Source organism: Eumetopias jubatus, unplaced genomic scaffold (genome assembly GCF_037043125.1).
Source record: "Eumetopias jubatus isolate StellerSeaLion01/CBP00866 unplaced genomic scaffold, mEumJub1_p1.0 scaffold_11, whole genome shotgun sequence".
NCBI lineage: Eukaryota > Metazoa > Chordata > Mammalia > Carnivora > Otariidae > Eumetopias > Eumetopias jubatus.
In genome coordinates this window covers 111,810,029-111,833,675 of record NW_028274817.1, presented here as the reverse complement: position 1 = coordinate 111,833,675, position 23,647 = coordinate 111,810,029, and the positions used below count along the sequence as shown (strand labels likewise).

The 23,647-nt window shown below is 49.5% G+C and overlaps 1 protein-coding gene and 1 pseudogene across 4 annotated transcripts in view; both read right to left on the bottom strand.

Annotated features, from left to right (window-relative positions):
- Positions 1 to 23,647, bottom strand: part of MAP3K15 (mitogen-activated protein kinase kinase kinase 15) — a 118,149-nt gene that overhangs the window by 7,522 nt on the left and 86,980 nt on the right. For all 4 annotated transcript variants that reach the window (XR_003612184.2, XM_028122543.2, XM_028122544.2 and 1 more), the window contains 8 exons: positions 22,885 to 22,972; positions 17,649 to 17,782; positions 15,311 to 15,438; positions 13,222 to 13,352; positions 12,912 to 13,017; positions 4,082 to 4,239; positions 987 to 1,170; positions 78 to 237 (listed from right to left, as the gene is read on the bottom strand). Coding sequence is in view for 3 of the 4 variants with exons in the window: in XM_028122543.2 (XP_027978344.2) it covers positions 78 to 237; positions 987 to 1,170; positions 4,082 to 4,239; positions 12,912 to 13,017; positions 13,222 to 13,352; positions 15,311 to 15,438; positions 17,649 to 17,782; positions 22,885 to 22,972 (1,089 nt within the window). In the remaining variant the exon portion in view is untranslated. The remainder of the gene's footprint in view (positions 1 to 77; positions 238 to 986; positions 1,171 to 4,081; positions 4,240 to 12,911; positions 13,018 to 13,221; positions 13,353 to 15,310; positions 15,439 to 17,648; positions 17,783 to 22,884; positions 22,973 to 23,647) is intronic.
- LOC114223590 (FAS-associated death domain protein pseudogene) lies at positions 21,818 to 22,861 on the bottom strand (annotated as a pseudogene).

The window sequence follows — 23,647 nt, the reverse complement described above, 5'->3', positions numbered from 1 at the left end:
CCTGGGAGGTATTTGGCCCCCGGTGAACACCAGTACCCCCTCACAGGCCCACAGCGGAGGGAAGGGTTGGGCCGTACCTGAGCAGGTGGCTGAGCCGGTGCTTGGGTGCCCGGGCCTTCTCAAAGAACGTATCCAGCTGGGCATCAGAGTCCGGGGAGACAGAGCCGTGCTCGCTGCTGCTGCTGCCCAGGGGCTCCCCGGATGTGGGCAGGGCTAGGGCGGTGCCCCAGGTACTCTCTGTGTGGGGGCAGACAGGGAGAGGGGAGGGGAGTCTCAGCCTGCCCCTCAGGCCAGGTGACCCACGCAAGGGCCTGCGAAGTCTGTGCTGCTTTAACGGGGCAGCCCAATCCATCACCCAGGGGTCCCTGAAACGCAGGTTCCACTTGAGCAGGTCTGAGATAGGTGCAAGACTGCGCTTCTAAGCAGCCCACAGGAAACGCTGACACAGCTAGCCACAGTGGGAGCAAGCCGCTGAGCCTCCCCGTCCTGGCTTCTGACTCCATCCACACCAGGACCAAGACAACAAATGGCTTCGTTTTCAGAGGCCATTTTTATGTCATTGCTGGGTAGGACTCAATGCCCTAGAAGGGGTCACCTGGCTCCCGTGGCCTGTGGGACAGCTGGTTCTGCTCCTTAATGTGCCCCTTAATCAAGGTCAGGAGCAGCACAGGGGGAAAGGCCGGGGAAGACCCAAAACCCCAGCCAGGGCACCTCTGGCCTCCCTCCTCGGCACAATCACAAAGGAAAGACTTTAACAAGGGGGTGTACCGCTGTCACCTGAGGGCCTCCCTGCGCCTGTCAGGAAGTCAAGGGCCATTCCTTGGCTGGGGTCCGACAACCCCCACACCCGCCGCACCCAACCCTGCCACTCCTCACAGCAACGGGCGCCATGCGGGAGGCTCGGTCTTCTCCCAGTGACAGAGGAGCTCGGGCATCGCCGCGCCCAGGGCGGCCCCCTCCCCCCCAGCTGTCCAGGGACACCTCACCTGCCGGCTTGAAAGCGATTCGGCTCTTCTTGCCCTTGTTCACCTGCCTTAAGAAACCCTCTTTGAGCAGCTCGGCAGCGGTGGCACGTTTGTGGGGGGCAGGCTCAAAACAGGATAAAATGAAGGCTCTGGCATCCAATGAAAGGGCTTCCGGAATCTCAGGGTGGATCTTAAACATCCCCACCTGCATTTAAGGGAGAGGTGACCGATGTGACTGTGAGGCCTCAGGCACACCCAGGTGTACAAGCCTTCAATACAAAGCTCCCACCCCTGCCATCCTTTGAGAGGCCGGCGGATGAGATCCTCCTCAATGACTCGCCCGGCTGGCCTCCTGGGACTTGGCTCTGCCCCGCAGATCGCAGGGAAAGTGTTATCAGAGGAGTTTCAGAGCCTAGGCCGTAAGAGGTCTTGGGGCTTCTCTTCTGTTCTAGTCCTCTTGGAGCTCCGAGCCCACCATGGAGGGAGGCTCCAGAGTTTGGGCTTGGAGGGAGGGGAGCAGAGAGTCACTCAGCGCAGGGCGCAAGGTTTCGGGTCAACAAGATGAATACACTGTGGAGCTCTGTTGTACAACACGGTGCGAAGACTCAGCAGTTCCGTCGTATGCGCCTTCAGGTTTGTTAAGGGGGCAGAGCTCATGTTAGCTATTCGTACCACGATAAAATACAAGCTTTTAAGTCGAGTTTTAGATTTTGAGAACATTAAAGGCTGGATGGAATATAACCCCTAAGATGTGAAATGCAGGACACATGACAGGTGGTGCCCCTCACCTAAGGGGCAGGGAGGGAAGGGCACCAGGGGGCCCTAGACAGAAATTCAGGACAAGAACCCCAAGAAGAAAGGAATGACTTGCCTTCAGACTCTTAGGAAACAGCAAATGTGGGCAGCACCTTGGCACCGTGCCAATACATTCTTTCCAAAGGTGCTTTGCTATTACTCTAGGGGTCCCTGTATTAGTCTGCTGGGGGAGGGGTTGTCACCAAGCACCACAAACTCAGTGCCTTCAAACTAGGAAAATTGATGTTCTCACAGTTTTGGAGGCTGGAAGTCTAAAATCAAGGTGCTGACAGGGCCATGCTCCCTCCGAAACCTCCAGTGGATCCTTCCTCGCCTCTTCCAGCTTCTGGTGGTTGCGGCTCGTAGACACATCACCCTCACCTTGGCCTTCACGTGGCGCTGTGTCTCTTCACAGCATCACCGCTCAGGCCCTGATGTTTTTCTCAGCACCGGCTACTATCTATCATCCTGAGGCCCGTGATGAAGCTGCGGGTAAGATCTTCAAAAACTGCACCTGGCTCCATCACGGATCAACACTAAGGATGGGGAAGGTCATTGCTGTCCCCTAGCCCTGGTGTTCAGGGTCTTGTTGAGACTGTGGGTGCCAGAAGATACTTGCTGACTTGAGGTCTTGGCATCGGAGCTGCCTGACAGCGGCTGGGAGGGTGGGAGGCCCCGAGAACGTTCTGCAGGGGCCGGCTGAGGGGAGCAGCCATGGCTCCGGCAGCGCAGGGTGCTCGGTCTGCTGAGCGGCCTGCACTCGTGCCTTTTAGTTGTTTCTGCCCAAGAGTGAGTGGGAGCGTCCGGCAAAGATGCAGGCCACAAGGTTGTGGGGCCGACAGGCTGAGGCCACCACACCTGGCAGAGAAGCAGGAAGCAAGGCCTCTGGATCCTGTTCCATTGGGCTGCTTCAGTGTGCTGGGACCTCACTGGCCATAAGCAGTGAACCTGCTCTCTTCCTTCTTAGCCTTGAGGCGAACACAAATGCTCCATGGAAGGCTGCCGAGGGACTCTTAAGGCCACAGCCTCTCTTTACCTTCTCTGAGTGCACAAAGAGCCAGAAGCCGCAGACCTGACCTGAGACACATGGGGTTGTCCTGGCGTCAGCTTCCCCTGGGGTGGCAAACGTGTCCCTTCCCAAGGAAGAAGGCCCCGGGGGGTAAAATCCCTGCCCATAGTGGCCAGTCAGTCCTAAGTGGGCCTCAACACATGCGGTGCCCTGTCTGCCAGCTCTGGGAGGGCTTTTCGAATGACAAAGTAATCACCGTCTGCTATCCGAAGTCCTACCTCTTCAAAACCCAGTTAGAAACCTGCCCTCCAAAGACAGAGACTCAGGTGGCCTTAAGCCTTGCCCAGTGTAAGGGCAAATACACATTCAAAATCAGAGGCTTCATCCTCCCTGATGAAAATAAGGGGAGACCCCCCTCTTTTCTTAGAGCACTTACTTTAAGAAAACATGTAATTCCAAGTTCTTGATCTCTGTGAGGTGCACTGAATCTTTTTAAAAAGGGAATAAACCTCTTGGCAAGAATGTCTTTCTCAAGGACCTGGGGGCCAACTCCTGGAAATGTCAACATCAAGGAGGAGACGTCCCCACCTCCCAGTTCCGGCGGGTAGGGAAGAGCCTAACTAAAGTAACGTCTTGCTCCAAAACTACCTCCTGTCTTTTTTTTTTTCTTCAAGATTTTATTTATTTGAGAGAGAGAGAGAGCACGCGCGTGAGAGAGAGAGAGAGAGAGAGAGAGAGAGAGAGAGAGAGAGAGAGAGAGAGAGAGGGAGAGGGAGAGAGAGAGAGAGAACCTGTGCATGCGCACAGAGGGAGGGGCAGAGGGAGAAGCAGGCTCCCCGCCGAGCAGGGAGCCCGATGCGAGGCTCGATCCCAGGACCCTGGGATCATGACCTGAGCCAAAGGCAGATGCTTAACCAACTGAGCCACTCAGGGGTCCCCAAAACTACCTCCTGTCTTAAAGATTGGAGAAATTTATTTTTCCTTTGGGTAAAGCCAATTAGCTAATGCAAACCATCATCCCAATCACCAGGTGGCCCCTGGACGCCCTACTGTGATCTGTGGCGTTCTCCATTCCACGCACGGGAGGACTAGTCATCATTCCCTCTGACAAAAGGGCGGTACTGCTGAACTCAAGAGAAGGACAGGTCCTTTCTGTCTTTGCAATCACTTGGGGGGTGGCCTGTGACCCTTATTCAGTGATAAAATGGTTTTCTCTTCTACACCTTCGTGGAGAGGTTTCCAGAGTGGCAGGTTTCCTTTTGGCTTATTATTTCCCCAACACCAGCAACCTCAATCAGCAAACATGTCTTACTTTGAACATCGCTGCCTGCGGTTCGCCGAGCTCATGGAACGGAGGCCTACTGGTGGCCATCTCGATAATGGTGCAGCCCAGGGACCAGATATCTGCCGGGGCACTGTACCCGCGAGGTCCCTGATCGATAATCTCAGGTGCCATGTACTGCAGAGTGCCTGTGGGAAAAAAAATAATAAAGATTGTGGGCACCCTATTGCTCAAACATGTAAGTGGACCATTAGTAAACAAGTGTGTGAACTTTAACCCTCTCATTAATGACAGATGGAGCCTGCTCTCAGGCATAAATGATGTGGTTGCATCCTTTCTCTGATCAGAGACATGCAACGGGCCTTCCTTTGATACTAGGCACATCGACAGATTGCCCAGCTCCTCGAAGGATAAACAGGCCCCGATCCAATACAACAAGCACATAGTAGGGTGCACCAGATGTAGGGAAACACAGAAGGTGAGAAACACAGTCCCGACGTTGAGGAGCTGCCAAGTGGAGGAAACAGACAAGATGGCGACGGTGGGAAAATGGAGCAGGCGCTAGAACAGCGGGGTCTGAGAACGTGGATGGAAAATGTGCTGGGACTTTGCCTGCTTCCGGTCAGGAAAAGCTCTATCTGGATCAACTTGGTTCTCTGAGAGGTAAATGCCAAGACAGGATTAGACCTACGAGAGGCTTACTGGGGAGAAGCATATGAGTGATAAAGGGAGAAGGAACAAGATGGGCAGGGAGAGCCATCACCCTCAGTGCCAACGTGACACGTGGGAAAGGAGAGGGGGAACGAAGAGGTGGGGAGGCAGTCTCAGAAGAGCAGCTCAGACCCTTCAGCCGGGCCACTGGGGAGTCCCTGACATTGTTCTGGAGGAGTCCCACATTGTTCTAGTACCTCCACCATGTGCCGTCATCGGGCAGGAGCAAGCAGGGTAAAGCACGGCCCCACTGTGAAAGTGGAGGCAAATCCTCAAAAGGTGGCAGATGGTGCTGCCTGTGAACTCGCCACCTGCCGTGAAGGTCAAAGACGTGGACAAAGGGAGGGTCAGACTCCCAAGCCAAGGGAAGAGCTTGAGCAGAGGCACAAGGGTGTGAGGTACAGAGCGAGTTCCGGGAACCACAAGTAAAGTCTGACACACGGCAGGAAGTTAAGAATTAAAAATTACGGAGGCAGCGGCCTGGGAAAAGCCCGAACGGCAAGCAGTGAATAATGAAGGCTCTGGCTTTGGACTTTCTCCTGTGGGTCACAAGCCACCAGAGGTGGCCACAGGGAAGGTGGGGGGGATCAGGTATAGCACTGGAAAGAGAAGGGATTGCAAAGATGGGGGCAGGGAGGTCAATCAGGGCTCTGGGAATACAATTGTAGGTTCTTGAAACTAAGGCAGAGGAAAGCAACAGCAACAAACCCTATGTGCTGGCAAAGTGGTTTATAACAAACAGTGAACTTGGCAGCGGTCACTGGCCACGGAGTGAACAGAGAACACTGATGCCCAGAGAAATTCAAGTGCCTGTCTCAATATCACGCAATCAAAGCAGGTTTCCAGAATCTTAATCAATGAAAACAAAGGGCTTGTTGGTTTAAAAAAAAAAATTGGAGAAACTACCTACTACATCTTCTTGAAGATCCAATGTGTTTTAGCATTTTTCTTTCCAGTGACCATTTGAAAAGCTCTGACCCACAGAATGTTTTTTAAAAAAGATTGATTGATTATTTATTTATGAGAAAGAGCGAGCGCACAAGTGCAGGGAGGGAGAGGGACAAGCTGATTCTATGCTAGTATGGAGCCCGACTCAGGGCTCGATCCCATGACCCTGAGATTGAGATCGTAATCGTAACCTAAGCCAAAACCAAGAGTGTGTCGCTTAACAGACTGAGCCACCCAGGTGCCTCCCACAGAACATTCTGCAATAATGACAATGTTCTATGCAGTTGAAGATGGTAGCCACTAGCCACATATAACTGCTGGGCCCTTGAAATATGGCTGGTGAGACTGAAGAAAAGAATTTTAATTTCTTTTAATTTTTAAAAAGTCAAACTAATTTAAGGTTCAACAGAAACTGGGCTGGGTCCATGCGCTCAACAGATCAGTAGGGCCCAAATGATGGCTTTGGTTTTCAAAGCTGAAAACCTGGTAGGGAAGTGTTCGGCTGGCTGCAGGGTTAGGCAAGATGGGCTGGCAGCACTTGCTGCACTGTTAGGAAATCCCAGAGCCCCAGGGATGGAACTTCCAATGACACAATCTCCCCTCCCAGGTTTGTACTGCTGTGAATAGTGAAGGGAGAGTCCTTGGCAGGGGATGTGCCTTAGAACTAATTCACAAGCCATTAATCGAGGAAACACTTGACACGGTGCGGTTTGTTAAGCTATTCTCTCTCAGCTCTGCTCTATGATGCTGGGCTAGGGACCCGGCAAACCACATTTCTGCTTTGCGGCAGCTTCCTGTTATGCTCTGTCACTTGGAGGCGCTAGAGAACCCGAGAGCACAACCAGGGTGTGCTCACGCATACCTAAAAGGAAGGAGGAAGGAGAGGTTACTTGCTCCCCAACATCTGCTGCTGTTCCTCTGCGGGAGCTTCCCTTTGGACCCTCAGCTGGTTCCAGTAGCAGTGCTTGGCTCCAGTTTCTAGCTTTTTTGTCCCCTCATAGTTTCAGAACCAGCTTCATCTTGCCCCGCCCCACCGTTACCTGTTCCAGTCCAGTAATACCCTCCTGAAAGGTTCCAATTCTACCCTTCCTTCGGCCCCCGCCAAGCCCTAGGGGGATAATTCAGTCTCAGTTAACAGTTCTTTCTACTAAATTCTCTCTGTAAAAATAAGTGGGGTGATTTTGATTTTCCTGACTGAATGCCAAGTAATACAATCACTAAAAGTTAGTTTTTTTAAGTTTATTTATTTTTAAGTAATCTCACACCCAACGTGGGGCTCGAACTCAGGACCCCAAGATCAAGAGTCACATGCACTTCCACCTGAGCCAGCCAGGTACCCCTAACAGTTAATTCTTAAAAGAGTAAGAGAATAAACTTTTACAAAGTTATGCAACATAGAAAATATCACTAAACCAAACTGCAATGGTTTATTGACGCTGGTCAAATAACTGTCCACTTCAGCACAACTGTTTCAAAACTGGGGGATAAGTCTGCTTGGTGCTAAATTTGGAGATTTCCTTTGTATGGAAACATAGTGAACATCACCCTTTATAAAGGTAGGAACTTAGCAATGACATCCATATCAGTTATTTACTGTTATGTAATAAATTACCCCAAATGTTAGCAGCTTAAAACAGGAGTTAGGATCTCAGACAGTTTCTAAGGGTCAGAACCCAGAAACAGCTGGGTAGGCTGTGGTCCAGTTACCTGCTGGGCTGTAGTCATCTGAAACCCAGAATGGAGCTGGAGGATCCACTTCCAAGCTCAGGTGGGGTTTGGGAAGAAGCTTTAGTTTCTCACCACATGGGATCTTCAAGACATGACTTCCCCCAGAGCAAGTGACCCAAAGACAGCAAGCAAGAAGGATGCCACACTGTCTTTTCTGACCTGGCCTCCAGGTCACACACTGCCACTCTACCTTCATCTGTTCATTAGAAGTGAGTCACTAAGTCCAGCCCACATTCAAGGGGAGGGGATTACAAAAGGCTGTGAATGGCAGGAGGTGGGGGGCCACTGGTGGCCATCTTGAAGGCTGCTGGCCTGACTGCCCATTAGTACTCAACAGCTTACAGAAACATCACTACATAGCACTGTCTCTGTGACACAACTCGGTAAGGTCGGGCAGAGGCACTATCTACTGTGATTCCCATTTTATACAGGAGGCAAATGAGGTTCAGAGAAGGTAGGGGATGTGCTCAAGCTAGAACTCAGATCTTCGGTCTCCACATCTGGAGCTATTCACCATGACATCACCGACCAGATGCAAAGAATCGAGCGGGAGCCCGAGTGAAACAAATGGTGCCTGAACAAAAGCGGACTTGATGCAAGGATTTCCAAAGCCATCATGCGACTTGGTCTCATGTCACTGGAAGGTGGAGAGCAGTAATCGAAAACTGGGTGCTCCGTTTTACTGACTACCATGTTCCTAGAAAAAACTACCCACTCAGAGTAAACATCCAACAGAGACGGAGCCACACAACTATTTCAAATAGTCAAGGGACTGTCCCCAAGTGGTGTGCTTGTTGTGGGTGTACATCAGCTGCACCAGAATGGCTTCTGCTGAGAAACCAAGTAAAGATGCCGGGGTGTGGGGGGGCAGGGCAGGGGGTGGGGTGGGCGGGCATCTGATTAATGCAGAAATGCTGGGAAACTTGCTTGCCTTTAATCTGGTTCTCTTAAGGGCGTCATGTCCTTTCTCAACTGCATGTCCCCCAAGGTGCCCACACACAGGTCACTCGATTGGCCAGCCAGCCATGACTCTCAGGTAGCTATACCCAAGCAGGGGTGCAGAGTTCAGAAGACGGAGACAGGAGACCTGCAGGCACTGACCCAGCCCCCTGCGGACATGAAATTGATCTGGGGCTCCTAGACAATTGCCCAAGCAGGATTTTCAAATTGCTGGCAAAGAAAATGCATGGCACAGGGCAATAATTTAGAAGTTTTGACCGAGGTGCCAAGATAAAAGCCAGACACCAAGGCACAGGGCGAGAGACTGATGACGGGTCCGTGTTTCCAAGGGGGTCTCATACAACTGGTTACACACCTCGCACGCAGGCCCTTAGCCCAGGGGACTTCCACCTGGATCAAGGGGTTAAAAAGGTGGAGAGAGGAGAGACCGGAGGTGGGGGGTGTTGAAAGCTACTTCTTTAGACACTGCTGTGCCGGGAGGTCTGCCCTCTCAATACAGGAGTCACAGAAGGGCTGTGCTCAAAATGGCGACTCGGGCAACGTAACACTCACTCCGGACTGTTGCACTTGACAGGAGGCCACATAAATAAGCATCTTCTACAGGCTCTGGAAAATACCGAGCCCGAGCCCAAAGTTTCAAAATTTCCTGTTAATGAAGTACAGAAAAGAGAAATAAGGTGCTTCCTGTGGCCCCAGGGGCCACTCTGGTTGCCCTGCCCAAGAATGGGTGTGGTAGGAGGGGACACCACTTTGTCCTACCCCAAAGCTTCTGAGGGCTCCTGGCTGGCCCCCCCACAGAGCTGTCTATGTGTGTGTTCCCTGCTGGTGAACTGCACATAGGACTGGTTCCCATGGGAGGAAAAGCAGCTTAGAGCATCAGCTCGTAGGGTCTGGTGGTGTCACCATGCCCTCTCGACAGTGGGTTAAAGATGTATGATCTCTGGACACCAGATGTGGGACCCATTGCAGAAATACTGCTTTAGGTTTTTCGTTTTTTTTTTTTTTTTTTTTTTTTGAGAGAAAGAGTGAAAATGAATCTTAAGCAGACTCCACGCCTAGAGCAGAGCTCCAGGCGGGACTCAATCTCCAAGCAGGGCTCGATCTCACGACCCTGAGATCAGGACCTGAGCTGAAATCAAGAGGTGGATGCTCAATCGACTGAGCCACCAAGGCGCCCCCTAGGGTCTTTTTAAAAGGACTCTTGCTCAAAGGCCATCTCCCATGGCCTGAATCCCTCAGGAGAAAAAAAATGGAGTAGTGAATGCAATGTGAGGGATAAAAGTGGTGGGGGGCAGCGGGCAGTCAGCTGAAGGACAGGTCTCTGGCCAGCACGTGGAAGTCACATTCAGAGGGACCCGGCAGGAAAGTGTTCCCAGCTGGGGAGCGGGGAAGGAGGTGGGAATCGGGACAGAAAAGGCGAGACTCCGTGCTGTCTGCTGCTAGACCCACGGTCACAGGGGAAGAGCACTGTCCCCGGGACGAGGACCAGAGTGCTGACAAGTATATTAGCAGGGCTCCCTTCAGTCACCTAATTCAGACTGTTTGCTTCTCCAAGTGCCATTAAGACTTTCTCTCAGTTGTCTCAGGGTAGCTGGCAAAGACTCAGGAAAGGACTCCTGTCCTGGACAGGACGTAGAGGGCAGTGGGAGACAAAGAGGAGATGACTTTTGGGGCGCCTGGGGGGCTCAGTTGGTTAAGCGTCTGCCTTCGGCTCAGGTCATGACCCCAGGGTCCTGGGATCGAGCCCCGCATCGGGCTCCCTGCTCGGCGGGGAGCCTGCTTCTCCCTCTCCCTCTGCCTGTCGCTCCCCCTGCCTCTGGTCTGTCAAATAACTAAATAAAATCTTTTTAAAAAAAATCCGAGATGACTTTTATGATTACAGCCTCTGAGTCTGACAGGTTCAACATATTAGTTACCCACAGAAACTTGATTCTCTCAAAGGCTCCTGCCAGCCCTAATAATCTGGGACTTCTAAGTGCAAATTAGTATTTATTTTATTAACAAATACTTCCGTTGCACTTGCTGTGAGTCAGGTACTGGTCAAAGCACTTCACCAATATTAACTTATTTAATCCTCATAAAAGCCCTCTGAGGTAGTACTAGGAGCATCTCCATTTATGAAGGCACAGAGACATGAAGTAACATGCCCAAAGTCACACAGCTAGCAAGCAAGTGGATGAGCCAGATTTTGAACCAAAGATGTCCACAGCCACAGACCGGAACGGAGTCCCTTGTCCCAAGATCCAGTCCTAGACATCTACCTGAGAGGGATGAAGACTTAGGTCTACACAAAGGTTTGTCCTTGACTGTTCAGAGCAGAATTGTTCACAACAGTCAAAAAGTGGAAATAATCTAAATGACCACTAAATGGTAGATGGGTAAACAAAATATGGTCTAACCATACCATGGAATACCACTCAGCCAGAAGAGGAACGAAGTACTGATACACGGCATAGCATGGATGGACCCGGAAGAGATTATGCGAGGTGACAGCAGCTGTACACATAGGACTACCCACTCTTCCATTTGTGTGAAATCTCCAGAGCAGGCAAATCTCTACAGAGAGCACATCAGTGGTCACCTGGGGCTGGGGTGGGGACGGGGACTGCAAGGTAGCACAGGAACCTTTTTGGAGTGAGAGAAATGTTCAAAAACTGGACCGTGGCAAAGGCTGCAAAATTCGGAAAAATCTATGAGAAACCACTGGATCGTGCACTTCAAACAGGTACATTTTATACCCCAATAAAGCTGTTAAAACAAAACAAAACAAACCAAACCAGAAGCAGAGGGGGCTGACCCTAGCCATACTGGCCCTTCCTCCCGTTCTGGCTGGCTTATACCTACAGTGAAAGCCCTTCAGAGGAACACAGGAGGGGAGCCTTCAGGGCCAGAAGTTGCCTTAGCCTCTGGCTCCCCTTCCAGGCTCTGACAGCCTCTGGGTATTTGCATGGAAAAGCCCAGCCACGTCCTCAAGCATCCAAGCAGGGCTCTGCAGGAACCAGCTGAGACTTCTTTACAGAACCGCTCTGTGTTGCAAAGAGTAATGATATGCAGGGGAATTTCCTACCCAAAATGAGACCCCTTCTTTATTATCCCCCAAACACCCCTGCATTATTTTGCAATGCAAAATGCATGCCTCAAGCCAATTACTTGGGAAAATGTGATATGCAATAATGGATTATACATGCATTTTGTGAATTTTTTCTTCTCCTTGGGGATGCTAATAACGAGGTAAATTGTCAGGGGTTTTATGTTTTGAAATAACTCCTTGTCATATCAGAGACCCTCTTGCTACATACTGCCAAGCTAACTGGTGGCTTCCAAAGAGGAGGACATAAGTCATTTTCAATTAGGGTAATAAAAAAAAAAGTGCCAGTCATACATACATACATACTCACACACATGTTGATACATGTATATTTATATCAGAAACAATAAATGAAAATTCAATACACTTTTTGTGAGATTCTGGTGGAGTCTTTGGTGTGATATTTTCCATTTTGAGGTGCACGTACCTCCTCTCGTGTTACAATTGAGATGTCATTCCTGAGAAATAAAAGTTCTCTTTAGATAGAGAATGTGTCTCCACCGTGGGTGTCCAGCGGTCGACATACAACAACCCTCTTGTTGAAGAGAAGTTTTTCAAAGCTGAGACATTATGCACTAAAGCCAAGGCCAAATCTATCCACTCCTCGAGCACAGCTCGGTGCTCCAGGGACAGAGAACAGTCATGCTTCTTTTATATAGATTACTTCAGAGCTATCATATTCTAAGCACTGTTTCTTAACTCCTTCAAGCAGGATCTTTGTGATCCTTTTATTATACCTTAGGGGACCACCTTTACTTTTTCAAAACCTTTACTTTTTCAAAATCAGTACTTTTTTCCAGGGATCGATTCTTTTTAAGCAGGAATGTCAAAAAGCCACAGGTAGCTTTTCGAACCTCATTTGACTCCCTGGTCTGGTAAATGGAAAGCTAGCTGGTCATTTCGTAGCACTCTGAATCCAGCCCCTCTCAAGGTTTCCAGGAGTCCATCACTGAGACGTGGAGGAGAAAATCCAACCTCTCGACCCCACCTACAAGACCATATTCCCCAGAACCATCAGCTTCCCTTGCAAACAACCATATCAAAGTACACGAGGTACCAGAACGCACTCAGGAACAGGCTATTTTTAGGACCGACCAGTAAAACACCCTCACGAGTTGTCTGAGGACTACTGTGATTCACACTTACTCACAACTTAAAAGAGATGCTGTTTTGCCGAATGGTTAGAAACCCTCAGAAAACCTCAAGGAAGGCACCACACCCACCCAACCTTTGAAGATGACAACGACAGTAAGGCACGATTGTGGCCACAAGTCTCTGGCTCAGTGCACCATTATAAGATTCCAATCATCTGAACTTGGGGACAATACACGGTCAGCTTTTGTTACCGACTGGCCACACCACGCTGAGGCTCTCAGGAACCATAACTCCGGCACGGCTGCCTGTGCCCAGCCCCGTCCCGCTTACCAGCAAAAGTCTCGGTGCACGGATTCACTCCTGCAAGCCGTTTGGAGGTTCCAAAATCAGAGATCTTCACCACTCCGCTGTAGGTATTCACCAGAACGTTATCGCCCTGTAGAAAAGGAAGAATAGCAAATGCTTTGGACCTTAAGAAATGGTCTCAAGTCTCTAGCAAGACTAGCCTCAGCACTCTGGGGGCGGCCACGCGCAGTTCCTTCCCTTCTCTGAACTGGGCAGTCTGCAGACCCGGCCAGCCAGCAGCTGGCAGGGTCTCAGAGGCACAAACGAAGCCGCGTTGGTGGACACAAGCAAGTACCTTTATGTCTCTGTGCACAATCTGGTTTTCATGGAGATACTTCAGGCCTTCCAGGATCTGCCTGGTGTAGAACTTGATGGTGGGCTCCTTCATTGGCCCCCACTTTGATCGCAAAAGAGCAGAAAGGCTTCCTGGAAAGGGACACAGCAGAAAACTCATCAGGGCAATGAAGATTCAATCGTAAGAACCAGAGAAACAAAGTGAGGTGATATCTCACCCCACATCTGCCATCACGCCAACATCACTGCACCTGGGCTAACTGCAGTCTGTCCTCCCTCTGCTGCCGGCTCCCAGACGTGCACGCTGTGTGGCCAGAGAAGGCACCGGAGAGGGAGGGCGAACGGGAGTCCCTTGGGACCTCTGAAATTCAGCAGGGCTCTCTCTGGCTTTACAGACTGTGTCATGCCGCACAAAGTCAGGAGAAGAGCGCACAACGATGTGCTCTGGCCTGGGGAGGGCCGGCCCCCCGCGGCAGATGCTGCACAAACGTCTTGGCCATTCGGCTTGGGTCAAAGCCATGTTTTATACCTGGCCCCGAACTCAGCGGTGGACAGGACCAGAATGAGGGGCCATTTAGGGAGACGGGAGCTAGGATCAGAGGAGGTTGGGTCTGTTCATCCTCAGTGGGAGAAGCCCCCTGCGTTGGGCCACAGGGGCAGGACTGTCTTAATGTCCCTGCCCTTATTATGTTAGATATTGAACCTTTGGGCCCAAAGAAAACCAACCTTCACTATATTCTGACCATGTGTTTCAGGGGTCACTGTGCAGGCCCTTGGGCACCAGCCAGCCTCAGCCTGACACCTTACCCAGTGCCGAAGGAACCCTGCTCTGCCTCAGTTTTTCTCCATCTGTAGAAGGGGATGTGCACATTTCTCCAATTCTGTATCCTTAAACCTTACCCTTGGAAAATCAATTCACAGGAACAGCAACTGACCTATTTTCTGCTAGACTAGGAGCAACCTGAGAGAAGAAGAAATTGTATTTCATCCTTAATGTAACCTTCAAAACCTAGCCCACTACCCAGCTCTCAATATATACAGTTAGGTTCTTGATAGAATAGTAGGCTCTTACTAGCTGTTGGTTAAAACAATGAACGAATACAGATTTCTTCTTTTTAAAAAAAAGATTAATTTATCTTAGAGAGATAGAGCGAACGAGCAAGCATGAGCTGGAGGGGCAGATGGAGAGGGAGAGAGAATCTCAGGCAGACTCCGTGCAGAGTATGGAGCCCGATGCAGGGCTCAGTCTCATGACCCGAGCTGAAACAAAGAGTTGGATGCTTGACCGACTGTGCCACCCAGACGCCCCTGCACACAGATTTGTAAACTGAAGTTTTTGTTTGTACTCAGATCATAATTATCATTAATTTTATTTTTTAAATGAACGTTTATTGAGCTCTTGCTCTCTGCCAGGCACCATTTTAAAAGCTTTACATACACGATCTCATTTGATCCATCCAACAACCCACGGACCTAGGGTCCTTACCGACCCAATAATTATTACAACGCCAATCATTAATTATTAGTACTCCAATTTTACAATTCATTTATTCAATCAGAAAACTGAGAGGGCACAGAGGTAAAGAATTTGCCTGAGGTCCCACAGCTTGCAGATGGAGGGACCAACTCAAGCTAGACACTCTGGCTCCGGATCAGAGGAATTCTTCCTCTCCCCAACAATACTGCCTGCGTCTGTGGATAAGGCACAGGTGTTTGATTTCACAGTAAACATGTTTTTCTGCAGTGTCATTTTTAAAACCTCTGTCCCCTCGTCTCCAAATTATCTTTAAACTCCTAGACCATGAAGGCTTCAAGGCTGGAGACTATGCTTTATTCATCTGTCTCCAGTGCTCAGCCCAGCGGCTGGCACTCAGTAGATCCTCAATGAATATTTGATGACTGAATTAAACCAGAAACAGACTATTTATGTGACACTGGAAAGTTTGTATCCAACTCCTCTGAGAAACAAATGTTCTCCCATATCTAAAAGGTCTGTCACTTTTTAAATGGCAAGATGGATGATGATGTTCACATTATATTTTCATCAGTGGTTTTCAGTGCGTGAGACCAGAATACTAGTGACTACTCACCCCCAGGCACTTGCTCCATAAATATCTTAATGTAGCCAGCCTCAGAGACAGAGCCCAGGTACTGAACAATATTGCGGTGCTTGAGGTACTTGTGCAGGGCTATCTCCTCGTGCAGAGGCTGAGAGTACCTAGTAAGAAAAGCAAAGCCAGCGTCACCTGCTGGATCCTTGGGGCTTGGGGTCCGCATGGCACTGTGCCAGTACCTGCCCTGCTGCTGGCCAACCCTTCCCTCTGGAAATGGTCTTGCCCCTGGCTCCCATAAGAGTAGGCAGCTTCCCTTTATGTAAAATAGGGGACAGCTCTACCAGCCACACAGGGCTGCCAAAGGCCGAAGCGTGTCAAGTGTCTCAGGCACCCACTGGCATGCCTTGTGTATGGGAAGTACTCAACGAACGACTGCTCTTGTTAGGGTCTCAACTCTCCAACTGTGCTTTGCCTCTCTGAGCGGGCCCTCTTCCTCTGCCTCTCATGAAGAATCGTGTTGCAGAAGGTTCTGTCTTCAGCTGCCTTCTAGTCTCATTCCACAGACTCAGTCTACACTATGACAACAGCTACCTAATGGACCTCCTAGCCCAGCGTCTGGTTTCTTTAGTCTATTCTCCTCTGGTTGCCATATTTCCTCTTCCTGAAACACACACCTCATCAGATCATCAAGTGCATACAAAGACCATATTGCTTAACACGGCACAGGAGGAACTTCAAATTCAAATCAGACTACATCTACTGAAAATTTTGCTTCATCTCAGGAGCGCCCCCACCCCCATCCTACCTTCAAGTCACAACAGATAATTTGTTGTTCTCTGAAAACACTCTGTGCTTTAACAGCTCTGTTCTTTCCTCAGCATAGAATGCTCTGGCCTCTCCTTTTCTGCCAGATGAACTGCTACTCATCCCTCAAAGACCAGCTCAAAGAGGATTTATTTCCTCAAACTGACCACAACTCACTCAGGAAAAGTGATTCCTCTCCTGTCTTCCACAAACATTCTGTGCACCGTCCCCCCATTGTGGCACTCAACACTTTGATCCCCAGGCAAGGTATCCGCATTCCCTACCAAACCAGGAACACCCTGACATCAGGACAGCATCCTAGGCACCTGTCAGTCCCCAGGGCCAGTCCTGAAACTGGCAAAGAGAAGGTGCCCAACATAAGTTCAGCTATACATTTAGGGAATGGGACAAAAACAGTCTCTAAGGTCCCCTCTGGCTCTAAAATTCCCCGAAAACCTATGGACAATGAAAAGCTTAACTACTGCAACCAGTCAAAGGAGATGGTACATGCCATCAATTTCCCCCCAAAATACAACCACACCACCTTAGCCAGCATGAGCATAAGAGACAGAATACTGGACAAGGAACTCAAGAGACTGGATCCCAGTATTGCTTCCTCACATCCTTGAAGAAGTCATTTAATCTTTCCCAGCCTTAGAAGAAGCTAGAGGAGTTCATTTCAGGACTGGCCTTCTAGCTCAAATATCATAAATGAAAAGACAGACAAATGAATGATTAAATGAACGGATGAATGATGAAGGGTCTTATAGCTGCTAGAAAGGACTTGTAACCCATCCCTAACAATTCACTGACCACCAGGATGGAGGGCTGTTTGCACGTGTCCATCAGTGTCAGCACTGAGAGCAATATGCAGATGTCGTCTGAACATGTCTGTGGAAGACAGAGCTATTCTTTCGTATGTGGTGGCCATTACCCTGTATATAGCTTCTCTACAAAAATACTCGGCACTCAACACTGCAACATTCTTGTTTAGAATTGGGGGGGGGGGCGGTGTGAATTTTAAAAAGAAATAAGTATTTACTAGACTCTAAAAAATATTAAGTTAGTAACAGTGGTGGTTTAAAATAAAATAGTCCCAAATGTATGAGGGTGAGGTTAAAGGGCAGGGTATAAAAAAAAGTCTATACTGCAAAAGCTAATTTTCTTTTCGCCACATTTAATTTTCTGTAATGATACATCTGAATAAATCATAGCCCTTTAAAATTGTTAGATTATGAATTAAAGCAGAGTCACATTTAAAAAAAATTGCCGTCTATCTATGTAAAAATGTACAACTTTAGACCTAGTTGATGAGTGGAAATAAAACCACAGTTTTCTTTTAAAATAGGACTCTTGGCAATCCACATGCCTCCAAGTAAAATTGTTCCGTTTTCCCCATCTATTTATAACACGCAAAGAACAAAAGCAAATCACCATTCTAACAAGAGAATGTTACAGTTTTGGATGACACAATGCCTTCATTCCTAAGTCCCCTGCGCCTTCAGTGGTGGGCACGGGGTTTGGGTGTGGAGGTGGCACCTGAGAACAAGGAAGGCCCGCCTTGACTTGCCTGCTGTCTCTCTCCGGGATTTCCTTGATGGCTATTCGCACTTGGTTGCTCAGGTCTCTTCCGGCATACACGATCCCGTATGTGCCTCTCCCCAGCACGACCCTATTGCCGTTTGCATCGTGGTCATACTCGTACTGAAAAAGGCAAGGCAACAGGATCAAAAAGCACACAACTTGTGGGGGAGCCCCATAAGAGCCTAAACGTTGTCCTGCCATTTTTTATTTGTAAATAACATTATTTGAGTGCCAGGCAGGTCACATTCCTTAGGTTATGTAATTTTCACTAAGTAATTACTTTCAAAGGGTAGAATTCTCAGTTACTCATACATTCACAACATGATTTTAGGAAATGGAATCCAAAAAATTTAAAAATACAGCTCATATGGAACTCAGTGGCCTCAGCTTTTGGAGATTTTGTCCCACTTTAATGCTGCAATTTACAAAGGCTTCTAAGCCATGTCCAGTACCCCCAAAGAGCTGCCTTCCTGCATGATCCTTCATTAGCTTCTCAGGAAACCAACCTCCTTCTATAGCCCATGGGAGAACCGAAGGTCAATAAAATGTTCTTAATACAAAGCACATGGCAGGGCTTCCCCGCTTTTAGGTGGACAGATATAGCATCAAACACACTGCACACATTCCACCTATAATCGCCATTGCTGTTCTGTTGCCGCAATCTGATTATCAAAAGTTGCTGTATAGCTGCATTCTAGTTGGTTCTTCTCGAGGATAAAAACAAATATAACTCTAGGCTGAGCCATTCTTGCTCCTGTTGTTTTCTAGGCTCTACTCTGCCTACTTATAGAAATGCACAGAACGTGTGCTGGTCCCTTCCAACGTACTTCCAAGGATGCTCATGACAGTGAAGATCACTAAGAGGTCCCCGTCATGTCTGACTGAACCAGACATCAGCCTGCTCCAGAAAAGGCTTCTATCTCACACATTTCTTGGCCTGCTCATCTGTTACCTTCAAAGTGCAACATTCAGTTCATTTCCACAACAAACTCTGATTCTGAACTAAGAATTCAAGTACCTGAGTCAATTATTAAAATGAATTTTTGATACTTTCTGAAAGAAACCTCAAAGAATGAATTTCAAGCTAACTTGATAGTAAAAATCTCATTAAATTGTCATCAATGGGAGGACCAGAATTAGTGGCAAATCTGAACTGCTGTGCAAAGACACACAGGTGTAACGGTGTAATAACTGGACTAGAGCTGCACTATCCGCAAGAGCTTGGGATTCTCACACCTGTCTGACTGGCTAGTATCTAAAAGGTAAAAAATCAGTGTTGGCGAGGATGTGGAGAAAAAGGAACCGTTGTGCATTGTTGGTGGGAATGCACCACTGGCGCAGCCACTCTGGAAACCAGTATGGAGGGTCCTCAGTAAGTTAAAAATAGAACTACTTTACTATCCAGCAATTCCAATGCTGGGTATTTACCCAAAGAAAATGAAAACACCAATTCAAAGAGATACGTGCACCCCTATGTTTACTGCATTATTTACAACAGCCAAGCTATGGAAGCAACCCAAGTGTCCATCCACAGACGAACGGGTACCACGAGCTGGCCAACTATTTCTCCTGTAGGCTCACAAACATTCTTAATCTGAGAAAAAAACTTCTATATGTTGTACACAAAAGAAAATTTTACTTCAGTCGCCAAATTTTTCTTAAATATTCTGGCTGAGAAGATACTGAAGTAATGAGGTTCTTCTATAGAGACCTATTCAACTTCATCTCTGTAGGTCACGGAGAATGATGGCTAGCTTGCTCATAAAAGAGTATTTTATGTTTTATTTTTTTACGGTGTATCTTTGTTTTCAGTGACCATAGAAGTATTTGTGCTTTTACCATACACGTATGTTTACTTTTACTACACTTTTCCTCCTGTTTCACCAAGCAGGGGAAATCGTGTGCTTTCCGAGGGCACGTTGCTTGTCCCGTTGTCATGCCTCAATGCCTGGCATGGCGCCGGTCATGGCAGAAGCCTCCCAACTGCTGATGTGTGAACTCAACAAGTGGGTGCTTCCACCTGGCTCTGAGCCACCATCTCCTGGGGGCAGCTTCTTGTGCAAGTTCACCCCATGTCACCAGGCTCTACGGTTCTGCCCTGGTGGTGCCCAGCCGCCGGGGCCAGGCCAGCTCTAGGCCCCGGGAAGCCGGCAGCGTGCTTGGCCCAGCAGTGCAGGATGGAGACTCTTCTCACGCATCATCTTTTCTGAGTTTCAGTTCTGACCCGGGCGTTGAGATGAGGTCACGTGAGGCTGCTCTAGAGCCCGTGCTCCTTCTCCCTGAGTGGACAGGAGCTGTTCTCCTTGCAAGTGTCAGGACATGAGTGCTGGGGGAAACCCAGCGCCCTCCACGGCATGTGGGGCTGAGAAACAGGTCCCAGGAGCAAGCGGCGGCAGAGCTGGGGACCAAGCCCTGTCTGCTTGCCAGCCATGGAAAATTTCAGGTGCAGAAATCACAGGCCATTGAAGGCTCTATCAGAACACATGGTGTGATGGAGGGCTGGGGGCTCCTTCCAGGTGTGAGAGCATGCAGGGGGATATAGGGCAGCTGTCAGGATGTTTGGCATTTACACATTTCAGGAATTTAGGTCATAAAGCATGAGGGAATGGAAGAACCTCTGAAATCTGCCTCTGTTTAAGAAACAGGGACACATTTTTCAGAAAACCTACTTCCCAAAGCTAACCAGTAGCCAAACCACTGCCATTTATTGAAAGTGCTGACGTGTCTATTAGCCACAGAACTAGCTCTGACCCAAGGCCTTAAGAGGCAGGTACACTGGCAGGGTGGTGGGGGGCGAGGAGGGGAAATGCACAGTGCACGGCACAGGCCAGGCTGCACCGGTACGGGCTTGCAACTGGCTCAGCGCCTCGGCAGCACCCTTAGGTTTTGAGCTGCTTAATACTTGTGTTCCTGGCCAGATGTGCGGGGTCCACAGAGCAGGGCCACTTCTCTCTCATTGCCTGCTACTGCCCCAGCTCCCAGCACAGTGCCCGGCATCATCAAGTACTTGCTGAAGGCGTGCAGGGGCTCAAAGGCTGGTCCACAGCTTAGCAGGACAGTGTGGGCAAGAGCTCAGCAACCTAAGGTCCAGGTGGCATGGTATGACATCACGTGTGGCTTTCCCAAGGTCACAGCTGGAAGACCGGAACGAGGGATGGCCACTCAGCTCTCTGCTGCCTCTCAGCGGCAGGTGGGCCCAAAGCTGGTGAAAGGTAGCCTCTAGCAGACCCAGTTTGCTGAGGGCAAACTCTCCCCTTGTTAGTGGTTCCTGGATTCTGTTATGAAGTCCAGCTACCCTGTTCACAGTTCAGCCTAAGGGAAGCTGCAAGAGATACTGAAACTGACCGTGATGGGACTTACGAGAATACGAGAAATGAATTATTCCTCAATAGGAATGGGAAATTCTTTGTATTATGGAGCTCTCCACTCTAAAGGCATAAGCTTTAATAGGATTACCTTAGAAGCAGGAAGACCACTTTTTCAAAATTACAGGATCTAGCTCCCTTATTAAATCTGTTATGAGAATGGTGATTTTGATACAAAATACTAACAACTGTGGCATCACAGAAGTCATAATATTTCTAAGAACATTTGTAGAGCACTGACCATGTATCAGCCACCCGTGAGCACTTAACGGTGTGACTGCAGGCTGTCCTCACAAATCTCACTGTCCCTTAACACACTCAAGGGCCGTGAGCCCACCAGCTTTCCCCACGCCACCTGCCCTGGTGTACAGGTCTATACTGATGGCCTCTAAGCCTCTGGCCAACTGTGGGAGTAAAAGAATGATCCAGTGGTCACAGTGTGGGCTGTGGAGCCTGACAGCCTTGGTTCTCTGCCCAGCTCTCCCACTGCTACGGACTTCCTCCAGCTCTTGACCTCGGCCGGGTTTCCCCACCCGTAGACCACCACCACTGATAACCGCTGATCTGGACGTTCCTTCTCCATGCTGGACATGGGTCCCAAATTTCCTCTTGCACAGATGCATTTCATGGGACAACAGACTCCCACTCTCAAGGGTGATCAGGAAGAATAAATGAGAGCATGTGTATGGCGCCCAAAGCCCCACCGGGTGCAGAGTAAGTGCTCGATGACTGCCAGCTCTGAGAAGCCAGCCATGCCTTGAGCACTGGGGCCCCTCGTCTTGGCTCACTGCTAGGTCTTCACAGCACAGGCAAAGGGAAGATGCTCGGTCAACCCTGGTGGGAGAACCCAAGTTCGGGCTGTGCAGATGCCCTCGGGTCCCTGGAGGGGAACAGCTGAGTCACCAGGAGCCCCCAAGGCGGGCCCTTCCGAGTCCCAGGACGTCTGGGACACAGCACTGCTGCTGCGGCCACCTCTACTGCTCGTTCTGGAGGCCCCTGGGGCCTGCTGATCCTCCAGGAGGTGGTGGGCCACCAGGCTCGGCTGGCAGGCCCAGAGTGCCCTCGCCAGGCGGGACACCGCCGCGGCCTCCCTCTCGGTGCCCTTCCAGTCTCTCAGCGACTCCCTCACCCACTCCGTGAGGTTGTGGGGATAGTTCCCCGTGATGGCATCGATCGTGGCGTGACACACTTTTCAGGCGCGGGGCCGGTCTTCTCCAGTCGTACCCCACATTATCAGACATGCTGTCAAATGTGGCGCGCAGGTCTCGCCCCTCCGGCGGGGCCCCGGCGTCGTGCAGGCACCGCCGTAGCAGCAGCCCTGGGTGCGCCGGGCCCAGTGCCTTCCGCCCGAGCAGCACGGAGCAGAGGTCCAGGCCGCCCAGCACGCGCTCCAGCTTCCTCTCGCGCACGTGGCCCTGGCACAGCAACTTGAGCTCGGTCAGCTCGCCGCTGGGCCCGCTGGCCCACGCCGCGGAGAGCGGCGCCAAGCGGGGGGAGGGGGGGCAGCCTGACGTCGCCGGCTGCCCCCCCTCCTGCGCCCTGCGCTGCAGCCATGAGAGAGTATTTTTTACATTTAAATTCACTTAATTAACATATAGTGTATCATGAGTTTCACAGGGAGAGTTCAGTGATTCATCATTTGCATAGAACAGGGCTCATCCCGTCCCTCCTCAATGCCCATCCCCCAGTTACCCCATTCCCCCCCATCTCCCCTCTAGCAACCCTCAGTTTGTTTCCTATGGTCAAGAGTATTGTTAAATATATTTTCACACACAAAAATGGGACATTTTCTTGAAGCATCAAAGACACAAATTACACAAGTAATTTTTTCCATGTTGCAGGTCTTCTATGACTCACCTCTAAGGTGTCCCCATCGGTGTCCCCCTCCAGCTCCACTGTACTGCCCACTGAGTTGCTTATCATCTCTTTAACCAAAGAGCAAAACCTAGAATAGCAAATGTCACAAAGATGCTAATTATCATCACTCATGTTCCCTGCATTTAACTTAGCCTTATTATATTAAACCGTGATTAAATACACCCCGAGTTTTTACAAGTTCATGGAACAATCAATCTACTCCTTGATTTGACATAGCACTTTAATGGTTACCTTATCTAGTTCAAATATTCATGTGATACTTGAATCTCCTCTATACAGTAGCCCCATCGACTGGTTGGTCAGCTGAGGCTTGAACATCTCCAGTGACAGAGAACTCATTACCTCACAAGGTTGCTCATTCTGTGGACAACTTGATGAGAAATGCTTTATTATATCGAACTAAGACTTCATTCACGTGGGTTCCATCCATGGACTGCTTAGGATTAATCCCTCTTCTATGGAACAGCCCGTTAGAAAATAATTTTTTTTTAAAGATTTTATTTATTTATTCATGAGAGACGGGGGGGGGGGGAGAGAGAGAGGCAGAAGGAGAAGCAGGCTCCCAAGGAGCAGAGAGCCCGATGCGGGACTTGATCCCAGGACTCTGGGATCATGACCTGAGCCGAAGGCAGACGCCCAACCATCTGAGCCACCCAGGTGCCCAGAAATGTACATAATTTTATTAAACCCTATAAATCTTTCTTCCTTGTTCCTTCAGTGTTTCCTCCAGGACTTGTTTTTA